Source organism: Arachis ipaensis, chromosome B6 (assembly GCF_059453495.1).
Source record: "Arachis ipaensis isolate K30076 ecotype BB chromosome B6, ASM5945349v1, whole genome shotgun sequence".
NCBI classification, from domain to species: domain Eukaryota; kingdom Viridiplantae; phylum Streptophyta; class Magnoliopsida; order Fabales; family Fabaceae; genus Arachis; species Arachis ipaensis.
The window spans coordinates 15826503-15838700 of NC_142441.1; the positions used below are offsets into that span (position 1 = coordinate 15826503).

The 12198-nt window shown below is 37.9% G+C and overlaps 3 protein-coding genes across 3 annotated transcripts; 2 read left to right on the plus strand and 1 right to left on the minus strand.

Moving 5' to 3' along the window:
- The first annotated feature begins 336 nt into the window (after positions 1-336).
- On the plus strand, positions 337-4635 carry LOC107645837 (myelin-associated oligodendrocyte basic protein). The gene is made up of 6 exons (XM_016349963.3): positions 337-1213; positions 2005-2107; positions 2518-2573; positions 2939-3103; positions 4011-4124; positions 4211-4635. The coding sequence occupies exons 1-6, from the start codon at positions 569-571 to the stop codon at positions 4301-4303; spliced, it is 1176 nt and encodes a 391-aa protein (XP_016205449.1). The 5' UTR covers positions 337-568; the 3' UTR covers positions 4304-4635.
- A 669-nt stretch (positions 4636-5304) lies between these two features.
- DRT102 (DNA-damage-repair/toleration protein DRT102) lies at positions 5305-6709 on the minus strand. The gene has a single exon (XM_016349965.3). The coding sequence runs from the start codon at positions 6417-6419 to the stop codon at positions 5499-5501; it is 921 nt and encodes a 306-aa protein (XP_016205451.1). The 5' UTR covers positions 6420-6709; the 3' UTR covers positions 5305-5498.
- A 1627-nt stretch (positions 6710-8336) lies between these two features.
- Positions 8337-9017, plus strand: LOC110263181 (uncharacterized). The gene is made up of 2 exons (XM_021104083.2): positions 8337-8807; positions 8876-9017. Exons 1-2 carry the CDS (start codon positions 8445-8447, stop codon positions 8930-8932), a joined length of 420 nt encoding a protein of 139 aa, XP_020959742.1. The 5' UTR covers positions 8337-8444; the 3' UTR covers positions 8933-9017.
- The last annotated feature ends 3181 nt before the right edge of the window (positions 9018-12198 follow it).

Genomic DNA, 12198 nt, shown 5'->3' on the forward strand with positions numbered 1-12198 from the left:
TCCTAACAACACGATAGGATTTAGCAGATATGTTCAATGTTGCTAAAACAATTTTTTCTTTCAGGTCAAAGGTGGGGTAGTGGTTTATGTTTTTTTTTAACTCACATTTTGTTGTTGGATAATAGTTAATCACTTAATCTAATCAAATTAATTTCCAGTTAAACAGAAATAAACTCTTATTTTCGCCCAAAATATAACAATGCAACCTCTTAAAATAGTAAATTCCTTGATTTTTATTTTAAGATATCAATTTTAGCTACTAATAATTAAAAAAATTGTTAGAATTATTTTTTCTAGGGTCATGGGGTGAACTAGAAAGAGAGTATAAGTTGATAATTGATAATGACAAAGATTTTAGGAAATCTGGAGAATGAATGAATGATAAGATGAGGCTCAGAAGGCATGGCCCATTACTGCCTAGCTGGCCGAATAACGCCCCCACTTCTCCCTCCTCCATCCCATTCACATAACCGTCTTTCTCCAAACCTCCTTTCCATTTCTTAATCATCTTCAGAAACAATAAAACGATCCATTAATTCACTTCAATAGAGGCCAACAATCCATAACCATGCCCACAACTCTCATACTCGAAGCCAGTCCCGTCACCTCCTTCAAATGGAATCACCGCACCAGCTTCCTCACTAAACCCCCTAAGCTCTCTCCAATCCTCTACACCAAACCCCCACACTCTCCCTCATACACCCTCAAATGTTTCTTCTCCCCAAATCACAATCACAACCACAACCAAAACACCTCCTCCTCCAAATCTCCTTTCGATGTTCTCTTAGACACTTTATCAAACACCTTGACCGCGTTGCGGAAACCCGCCATAGCCGCCGTGTTGATGGGGCTGCTTCTAATGTACGACCCCAACGCTTCTGCTTTGGCCGCATCTGGGGGTCGAATAGGTGGTTCTTCCTTCTCTTCACGTTCTTCTTCTTCTTCTTCATCGTCGAGAAGTTACTCTGTGCCTAGAACTTCGGCACCTACGCCGGGCTTCTCTTACTCTGCGCCCTATTACGCACCTTCTCCCTTCGGTTTTGGCGGTGGCGGGATTTACGTTGGACCCGCCGTTGGGGTGGGTGCAGGCTCTAGCTTGTTCCTCATATTTGCTGGTTTCGTTGCCTTCATTTTGGTCTCTGGATTTCTTTCCGAACGGTCAGAGGGTAGTGTACTCACCGCAGCTGAGAAAATGACCGTGCTCAAGCTTCAGGTTTGGTCAAGTTGCTCACATGAATTACGTGAACACAAAGTGTTGGCGCTTTCGTTTTGTTTTCTTTTGCTGGCATTGCCATGGATAATAATATAACATTGCTTCTTGTTTTTTCTGCCAATGGAAAGTATGACTTGATATAGGCTTAGGCTTGGGAGTTTGCTTATTATCTCTTACCAATGCATCGTTACATTGTTGGTTTAGATTTCTGAACCCAAAGGGTCGTGTGTGTATGGCTGAAGTGGTTTGCCTTTTGTAATTGACTCTATAAAGAGTTGTTTTGTCCAAGGATTATTCATTTTATGTGAGATTAATTATTGGCACTTTGGTTTATTGTTGCTTACTTAGTTGATTGTAGGTATTGGTATAAGTGATTTTCCTTGGCGAATGATTCGTTCAAATGGTTTGCCACTTGTTTCTCTTAAGCTACGTCTCAACTTGATTAGTATGAATGGGTGAAAAAAGAAAATAGTACTAAGAGTTTTATATTTCCCCCTTGATAGGCGATACTGCTCAGGTTAAATTAATTGGAATACACGAACTGTGTTCATAAGTAGATTAGATCTAAAATATTACTCTCCTACTTATGTCTTGACGTTTGATAATTGATAGTTGAAATTTTTCTTTGATTTAGGCTAGTTTTTGGATTTCTCAACCAAAGTGTGTGCGTGAAAGACTGTTATTTGAATTAGTATCTGACAATGCTTGTTTGTCAGCTTTCTCTTGAAGTGTGATTTCATTAATGATTCTTAAATCTTTGGTAAATATTAATGGAGGAGTTGTTCCTTCAGGTTGGATTGTTGGGGATGGGTCGCACGCTTCAGAGGGATTTGAATAGGATTGCAGAAGTTGCTGATACATCAACTCCTGAAGGTTTGCGTTTTGTATTGACAGGTGAGGCTCCTTAATATGGGATTTTTTTCGTCACTTGTGTTTTATTTGTTTTGTAGCACAGGTGATTATGGTATATCTGGTTTACCTATCATGTGAACATGATTAGTATCTTGTATATATTGTTTTTCAAAGAAATATGCTCTGACAAAGGATTGATGGCTTATTTTAGTGAAAACGAGTGTTATATAATTTTAGTTTCCCCTCTTCTTAGCACTAGAACTTATGATTATGAACTTTGCTAAATCCGTAACTATTTCAAAATTTGGGTCACTCCTATGATTTCATATGTAATGTACCTTATGGTGACTCTCTGATCATCTTTCTGCGTTTGTTATGTGGTGTAACATACATCAAGATGGCTATATGATCTTTCTATTCTAATGTACTTTTCTATCTGATTTTCTTTACAGAGACCACTCTAGCTTTGCTTCGACATCCTGATTACTGTATTTCAGCATACTCAGCTGTAAGTGACTTTTATGTCTAATATACTGCATTGCTATCTTGATATTAATGCAAACAACTAAGTTCTATTGTTCTGTTAGTTGTGCTACCTTTTTTTAGCATAAAAGAGATGTTTTTTTGGGGGTCTCCACATGCGTGTTGAGTTGATTGTATTGATCTAATACCTTTCGGAGTACATTATTTTTTCACTTAATAAATTATTTATTTTTTGATCTCATCATACAACCCCCTAAAAAATCCTTTTCAACCTTACTCGTGTTCAATTATACCCAAAATTGATCTTAGCTTGAAGCTTGAACATCTGTTGCAGTAGCAGTAGACCAAACTGCAACTGATTTTAACATAGATTTCCTTACACAACTGCAGGTGGATGTAAAGCGGGGTATAGAAGATGGGGAGAAACGTTTCAATCAACTTTCAATTGAAGAACGAGGAAAATTTGATGAAGAGACACTTGTCAATGTGAATAACATAAAAAGGCAAAGCTCAAGAAGCCAGAGAGCAAATGGTTTTAGCAATGAGTACATAGTGGTAACATTTACTTTCATAACTAGTTGCTTAATTTGTGATTCAAAATTTTGTATTGCAGCATACAAAGCAGTTAATTTGATGCATTTTACTGTTCTTTATTTCTGTTACTAAATAATTTTGAAACCAAGGCAGCATAATCAAACCATATTGTAACGACTTAAATTATTTTCATTGGTGTTTTTTAGAAACCACTGGTTCTATGGTGGTGTTTGGTGGTAAACATGGCATACTTCAGTGTGGTCACGGGTCACCACTTGTTGGATAATTATGATGTTTTAATTGCTTCTTACTGTAACATATGCATTAAGAACGACTATAGACTGTAAGTTCTAGTTGAGAGTTGAAACTTTGGTTCTTCCTTTACCTCTCTTGATAATTGTGTGGTTGTAATGACTAATGATTCCTTCATGTTGTCCCCAGCTTTGGTGGTTACTGATCTCACTTTTTAATCATAGTGTCTCTTTCTTGTAAATGATATCGGTCTACATTAATTGGCTTACATCTCACCTTCATTCAATAGGAACGGAAGTGGGCAACTGAGGCTAGCTCAGTTGGTGTCGGATGTTAGATTAGGTATCCCCTTTCCCATGTCCCTGGGTTCAACCCCCCCCCCCCCCCTGTTTACCAAAAAAAATAAGAATGGAAGTGAACTAAACTCGTTCAAACTGTTGGTAGATGTAATATGTGTTTATTTAGGAAATTTTGAATTTAAGCTCTGCATTTCTGTTTATGGAAAAGGAAAGAGAAGATAAAGAAACAATTTGTTTTAACGTTTACATTTTGAGTGTATATAGGTGTCATCTGGTTGCAACTTTTCCCTCTAGTGTTTCTCTAAACTAGGAAGGCTGAAGCTCCATGGGGTCAGTTCTTATGTCTTTTTGCTAACCCATTTGCTTATATACCACAGATAACAATTTTGGCAGCTGCTGAAGGAGAACATAAACTTCCTACCATCAATGGTGGTAAAGACTTGAAGGAAGCTTTACAAAAACTTGGATCGATTCCATCTAGCAAATTATTAGTAAGAGCTAAGATATTTTGATAGTATCCTTTACAGATTTCATTAATATGTTCTTTAACATGATATAATTATATGGTTGTATACAGGCAGTTGAGGTGTTATGGACCCCACAGAATGAAAATGACACCCTATCAGAACGGGAGTTACTTGAAGATTACCCACTGTTGCGACCTTTGTGAATTCTGATCTGCTTGCATATGTGCGAGCAATGGGATTACGAGCAGAATTTGTGGATTGAGTATCATTGACGGTAATTATGCATAAAGATCAATGTTATGAACTTATATTGTCTTTCTACTCAATCTGCAAGGTGTGTATTCTTCTAGCTGCAACCAATGTAAGTAATGCCGGACTGTCACAATGAAAAGGTTCAATCTTACAATTTGATGTTATTAGTTGTACAAATTACCAGTAGGATCAATTCTAAAGAATATATACACTATTTATAGAGAATTATTTCATCACCTATTCATCTGAATCGAAAATAATGTCTTTTCTTTTTGTCTTGAAACTGCTCTGCTCTTAAATTCGGTGATCTCTTCCCGGATTTGGTCGTGTATGCTGTTGGAACATATTCTTTATAAATAGCCTTTTTCTACACGGAAACTACACAGGCTTTTGTGCATGAAATTTTAAGGGATTTTTTGACGAGAATGATTACAATGAGGCGTTATTAAGCAAGTTAATGTCTGATCCACGCACTAATGAAGACAAAGTATATAATCTCATCTATTGAGAGCATTGTTAGAAGGCCTTATCAAGTAGGCTCTTTGAACTCAGAAAAAATTTGCCCCCTTTTATTTTTGATTGAAAGACATCAATAGCGTCCATTTCCTAGCAGTCTAGCACTGATTTTACTTGGCACACATAAATTGGATGTTTCAGCTATATAAGCTTCGATTTGCCATTCATTTTGATTTTCATATCTTCGCTTTGCTTTAAAGAAGAGTTAATTAAGTGTGATGTGTGCATAAGATATCACCAATCACTATCTAATTGCACAAATCAGCACAATACAACTCAAAATTGACAAGGCAAAGGGAGCGTTCCTTGGGTATGTGTTCTGCTACTATAAAGTTTACATTAAATTAAACGCAATTTCTCGTTATATCAAGACGAGTAATTTATTGGCGATAACCCCAGAGAATGGGTAAACAGAGAATAAAGGAAAGGATACGAATTTGGGATCAAACACACACACAATGAATTCATGAACCTTAGTAAAGGATTCAACATCAACATCCCTGCAAAGATAAAATCCATACCACTCGACAGATTATTCATACAAAAGTTCATGTAATCCATATAAACACTAATACATACATGATACATCATCATCCACAGCAAAGAGCAACTTGAAGTGTGAATTTAATTTCACTTGGCTAACTCCTTCTCAATGGCGTTCTTAGCAGTCTCAAGATCCTCATCAAAGAACATATCCCAGTGGCCATCCCACTTGATGAAGAACTCGGTGTCCTCATAATACTTAACCCGATGAACATCACCGGCTGGAGTGAACAGGTAATCCCCAACCGTCAGATCGTATCTCTCCTCCTTCGTCAGATTCCAAACGCTCTTCTTCCCTTCAATCACCACCAGGTCATGCCCGAATGTGTGGTGGTGCGCCGGCTCCACGCTTCCCGCCTTGAACCTAACGAACGCTGACGTCGGACTCTCCCTCAGGATCTTCATCGACCCGCCCGGAATTATATCGATCGGATTCAGTTCCCGATTCTTCACCAGACAACAAACCGCGCACGTGTCCTGCACCGTTCCAGTTTTCCCGATTTCCGGCATTTCCTTGAGCGAGTTGTCCAGGAACGACTGGATCTCCTCCGGCCAAGGTTTGTTGTCGTTTGCCGGGCAAGGGGACTTGAACGGAGTTTTGAGCCACGTCTCGACGATCTCAATGGCGGATTCCGGTGTAGTGGACTTTCCGGAGACCGCAAGGACGTTGGAGTTGTTGATGGATCGGGCGTTGATCGCGTCGGCAGGGGTGAGACATGTTGCGGCAAACACACCAGGGAATTTGTTGGCGAAGATGGAGACGCCGGCGCCGGTGCCGCACGCTACGAGACCGCGGACATCGACGGCCGAGGATGAGGAGGATTCGGAGACGAGGCGGCCGACCTCGGCTCCGGCGGAGTAGTAAGAGGAAGTTCCGAGATCTTCGACTTCAATGTTACGGGAGCGGAGGTGGGAGACTAGAGCGTCTTTGAGAGGCGTGCCGAAGTCATCAGCGCCAGCGATGATTTTGACTGGGCGAGTGGCGGTGGCGGTGCCGTCTGCTGCCATTGGGTGGTGGAGACTGAACTATGCTCAGTGATTCCTTCACTCAGTCACAGATTAGTAAGTAACGAAGAGGGGACCGAACCTGGTCTTATTATCGTCCTAATTAATTGAAGATTATTTTGATATTTTCCTCCGTGGTTATTCTTTTGGATTTTTTTTAAATAAATAAAATAAAAATTTAATTTCGATCTGAGATAGGGATACAATACATATATCTGGTTATGATTATCTCATTTATAACATAAAAGAGATAAGTGATTAAACTATATTTATATTACGAACAACATAAATATTATTTATATTTATATATTAAAATTAATTACCAAAAAAAATATGTTGCTGTCTAAAACTGGTTTTGAGATATAGGTCGGCGACAGTTAAAAAAGCGCTAATAATGTCTTTCTTCTGAGTGCTAAACTATAATTTCTTTCTCGTCTGGGCGGTGTGAAGAACCTGCCAAAAGAATTCCAATGTTAAAGGCAGTTTGTGATTAATAATATTAATGACAACTAATCCGAACTTTGTGTGTATATGATGTGATTGTGTGTAACTGTTGTGTGTTAGGTTACTTGTAGTAGTCTATTTATTCTTGAATGAGTGCTGCCATTGTGACTTCGTGAATCTTGGGATTTTAATCGAAATATAGCGTGTATCTTGTTTGGTTGATGCAAACGAGTTTGACTTGGTTTATGTATGGTATAATGTCGGACTGATTTGTGCGGTACGGATCACAACTCCCAAATTTGACTTGCTAATGTCGGAAGCAAGTTGAGCTTTTTTGTCTGAATCTCCGATGTTACGCCTATTTTACTTATATCTGAACCCCCAAACTTAGATTGCTGCCGACCCATTGGTAACAGCTACTGTTGACATTTAATGGTTATTGTACGTTTATGGTCCTTAGAACCCACTAAGGCACGTTTTGCATTAAATGATAGTGGGGTATTTTTTTGAGATAATCATGACCGCTAGGATTTTGGCTATCTAAACAGTTTTCTTGATCTGATGGCCAAGATTTGGTCGGGTTGTTTTACTTCCTTGCTAGTGTTTTACATTGGCACTCTTCAGTTTACTTTTGCTGGGACAATATACTAAGTCTAGGAGGATGACAACAAAAGGTTAGTTTTTTTTATTTCTTTTCTGCGTTTTTCCTGAATTTTTCACCATGAAGAAACCAGAGGATAAAGTAATGAAGGTAAAAGACGACTTATACGAATGGGTGCATGCGGATGTTAAGTGTCGTACTTCCCTTCTCCAAAGTGAAAAGAGTTTGTGTATTTTTAATACTGTGAACTGGGTTCGGGGTGGGTTTGGTATAGGCATCGAGCTGTTTTCCTGCAATGCATAGGACAGGGTTTGTGAAAAGAGGGGGGATTGGACTTATTTTTATGTTTATACCGGTTTGTTTACTGAACTGGGTGTGAAACTTCCCTTTTCTTAATTTGAGTGTTCAGTGTTAACATAGCTTAACTGTGCTCCATCACAGTTGCACCCAAATTCTTGGGCGTTTCTGTGTGCTTTTGAGTGTATAATGCATTTCCTGGAAATTGCTCTTACACTGGATATTTTCTTCTCACTTTTCCAAGCGAAAGGGGTCCGTAAAGGCCTATGGATAAACTTAAGTAGTTTTCCTGGTCGCTCCATCTTTATGTTATATAAATCATCATTTAAGAGTTTCAAAGAGATATTTGCGAAGGTTCGTTCTCGTGAGACGGAATATCCGTTCTTCTTAGATTCAGAATTAGGAGAATACTTTCCCTTTTACTGGTGTCCTGAACCTATGCAGATTCTGGAAGCAGTGAGTAGGTCTGATGAAGAGGACCTGTTTTTGGATTATGTTGACTGTTTCTCTTGTGGGAAACTTTTGCGTATTGACAACGTTTTGAAATTTGAAAATGATCCTGAAGGTTTGAAAGGATATATTGGTAAGGGATTTGATAGTTTTGTTTTGGTTTGTTACATTGTTGCCTATGTTGATGTACTCTGTTTATCGTGGGAGGAAGAGTTCCGAGTTTATCCTCGGCGAAAATGAGGTCATTTTTGGAGAAGAAGAAGGAGGGGAAGGAGGTCTCAGTGAATAAGGTTGTTAAGGAGTCCAATGTTGATGCCGCTCAGTTTACTACTCACCCTCGAGGTGAAAAAAGAAAAAGCCATGAACCTGAAGGGTCGGTTGAGGTTCTGTTTGGTGTTAACTTGGTTTTTAGTTCTAGGGTTAGAAGTGGTGTGAAGAAACAGATGTGTTTGCATGGATTTGTCTCTGGTAGTAGTGCTGAATCTGTTTGGAGTGATCAGTTTCCCTTTGCCGCCTTGGCATATAGGGTTACGCAAAACACCCAAGATGTCCAACTACTGAGGACTATTGGTAAAGAGATCATTGGGCAATATATGCAAGTAAGTTTCCTCATCGCTTGTATTTGTTTCCTTTTTCAATTAGCTAATTGAACTTGAGTTGTTTGTAGGTTATGGCTACTAGGTTACTCTGTGTTGGTCGCTGCACTGAGATGCTGGGGGTTTGAGGAAAAGAAGGAAGCAGATAAGGTTAACAAGCTTGAGAAGTCAAATGCTGAGAGGGATGAGGTCATCATCAATCTAACTAAGAGGATGAAGGACATGGAGAATGAAGTTAGTACTCTGCAAGAACAGATCCGATCTCTTCAAGAGTAGCTAAAGGAAGTCGACGTTGAGAAAGGCAAGTCGGCGTCTCGGATCCGAGAACTCGAAAAGGAAGGTTTGGAATTATTTGCTGCAGGGTTTAACCATGCTATAGGTTAAGTTGGTGTGTTTGCTCCTGATCTAGATGTCAGTCGCTTTGATGTCACAAAGATTATGGTAAATGGACAATTGGTTGATGATGAACCTGAGCGTGAGGCCTAGGATGAGACTGTAGATGCAGTTGATAAATGACTTTTGATTTTAGTTTATATTTTGTATGGGTTTGACAGTTAGACTTTAGTTTTGTTTATGCGAACATTTTCTGTAAAGAACGACTTATGACCTCGTATGTCATTGCAACATGTTTTGTTGCTTATTTTGATTGCACTTTTGCTGTTTTCTAAAAATATATGAATTGATAGATTGATTGTTGTTTGATGGTCTTGAAGTGGTCAATGAAGGATCTTGCCAATTCTTCGAAGCAAGAGATTGAACCTGCAGGAATCTTAGAAAATCAAAGTAAAGTAAGACCATCTAAAAAGGTTGAAAAAGATCGACAGAGTATAGGGTCAGAGGCACCGTTAAAGAACATCATGGATTGAAACTTTTTAATATGGACATGGGGATCTCCAAACCCTTCATATGGCTTGAGCGCTGTAGGCAAAACGAAGTTTTTTGGCATTTGGAACTTGAAGATTTCTTCCGAAAAGGGATTATCTATCGTCAGTTTTTCTTTTGGTGGGGTGACCTCCTGGGAACTCGAGTCTTGAAGTCGCGTACCATTTGGGGTCGCGCTCTTAGGGTTGTCCGTGTTGGACTTCCCATTTTGGGATGCTTCCAAAAGGTCAGCCATTCGCTTGACCTCAGCCAGGAGGGTAGCATTCATAGCCACCAGCTCGTCATTAGTCAGAGGGGTTTGAGGCACGGCGTTGTCAGTCATGATCCTGCAAAAAATAATAGAGTAGAGTGTATGTGGGGGTTAACTTGAAAAAATTTGTGCCCCACGATGAGTGCCAAATTTTCCTGTCTAGAACTGGGTTCCGAGGTATAGATCGGTGACAGCTGGAAGAGCGCTGATAACATCCTTCTCCTGAGTGCTGCACCGTGATTCCTTCCTCGTCTGGGCGGTGTGAAAAACCTGCAAAAAAAATTCCGATGCCAAAGTCAGTTCGTGATTAATAATACTAATGAAACTAATCCAAGTTTTGTGTGTATATGTTGTGATTGTGTGTAACTATTGTGTGTTACACGTATTAGCCTATTTATGCTTGAACGAGTGCCGCCGTTGTGACTCCAAAAATCCTGAAATTTTAATCGAAGTATAGCGCGTATCTTGTTTGGTTGATGCAAACGAGTTTGACTTGGTTTATGTATGGTATAACGTCAGATCGATTTGTGCGATACGGATCAATATATATATATATATATATATATATATATATATATTGTAAAAATATAAATACTCTTATATTTATATAAATTGATAAATGTTATATTTATTTTATTTATTTAAAAAGTCTCTTATTATTTTATAATTTAGTTAATATTTGTAGAATGTATTATTATTATTATTATTATTATTATTATTATTATTATTATTATTATTATTATTATTATTATTATTATTATTATTATTATTAGTTGGTTGAGAATATTTTAGTGTTTTAAGATTAAAACTAGTTATTTATTTTATTTTATTTAACATCTATCACACAAACATATCAATATAATGAGCCTATATATTATTTTAAAAATGTGTTATTTTTTAAATTTTAAAAATTTTATTTATTTGAGATAATTTCAAACTTATTTTATGTGATTATTTGCTTCAATTGTAACATATTTATCAATTAATTGCACAAAAAAAAATGTAATTTTATTTGTTTATTTATTTTGTATATTGAAATATCCCGTCTTGCTTATGTATGTGTGAATATTCTAGAATTGTGTCCCTCACCACTCAGCTAGCTGTGGATAGGTTTTCACTTCAAAATAAAATAACATACAGTTACCATTTTCAGAAAAAAAAAAAAAACAGAGTTACTGCTCAGGAGTCAGGACCTTTTAAATAAGGGTAAGAAAAAATACGAGCGAGATTATATTATGAATATTTAGATGTTCGTAGCTAAAAATATTTATAAATAATAAAAAAATTAGAATAGTGAGTTTTTAACTGAAAAAAAGAGGGTGTATATAAGTATTAGTTAATGCTGTAAATTAATATGGTTATGCAAATCTAAACTCCTACACAGCACAACAAAAATTAACCTCAACCTCAATTTCAACTTTAACCTCAACCATTCTCCATTTTCTTTTTATCACCGACTACTATAAAAATAACCTTCAGGTATCTCATCTGTGTCACCGAGTGTTACTAAGCTTAAAATAACCCTCAACAAGGTAATCCCAAGCTACCTTTTTCAGAAGCATCCAAATCTCTTCACTAATACTTGTTGTTTTAAGTTAGCATACCATCTTGCAGGTGTGAATAAGTGTATGTGTCATGTTAGCTTAGCAATAGAATTATGATGCAACAATAATTGAATAAAGAAATCTGTGAAAATATGTATTGAAAGATTTAGAAAATGCAAAGATATGATGGTCACACTTTTCCTTACTTCGAGTCTAGGAAAATTGGACTCCTCACTCTCAAGTTGTTATTCTGTTCTACCCTTATTCTATTTTCTCCATTATAATATAACCCCTTCCTGAATATTCCATTCCTAACTAACTCCTTTAGCTTCCTTTACAATGCTTCCTATTTACCTCTTCATATGGTAGTCCTTTATCCAATTGGGGCCTTTCTCACTCTGTTGCCAACTGGGCCTGCTTCCTTAGTTGATCCAACTCTAGGTTCTGCAATCTCTTCAATTGGACTAGTTTGTGGGGCTGAGTTTGGAGTGCTTGTATCAGCTATTGGAGTGCTTGTATCAGCTATCCCCTCCCCAACAATGACCTTGCCCTCAAGGTCCAACTCTGGAAACATATGCAACAACTGGTCAAAGTCCATCCAAGTTGTATCCTCCCGTGGTAAGCGCTCCCAATCCACGAGGACTTGTTTCACTTGTTTCCCATCTTTTGAGATGAAGCGCCTTCCTAAAATCATCGTAGGTGCGCGTTGAAATGCCGC

Bases quoted from the DNA above. Each gene is read 5' to 3' on its own strand.
- LOC107645837 (XM_016349963.3), top strand. From the start codon at position 569: ATGCCCACAACTCTCATACTCGAAGCCAGTCCCGTCACCTCCTTCAAA. The intron at 3,104-4,010 runs GTAACATTTACT...TATATACCACAG, and splicing joins TTAGCAATGAGTACATAGTG to ATAACAATTTTGGCAGCTGC. The intron at 4,125-4,210 runs GTAAGAGCTAAG...GGTTGTATACAG, and splicing joins TTCCATCTAGCAAATTATTA to GCAGTTGAGGTGTTATGGAC.
- LOC110263181 (XM_021104083.2), top strand. From the start codon at position 8,445: ATGAGGTCATTTTTGGAGAAGAAGAAGGAGGGGAAGGAGGTCTCAGTG. The intron at 8,808-8,875 runs GTAAGTTTCCTC...AGTTGTTTGTAG, and splicing joins TCATTGGGCAATATATGCAA to GTTATGGCTACTAGGTTACT.
- DRT102 (XM_016349965.3), bottom strand. From the start codon at position 6,419: ATGGCAGCAGACGGCACCGCCACCGCCACTCGCCCAGTCAAAATCATC.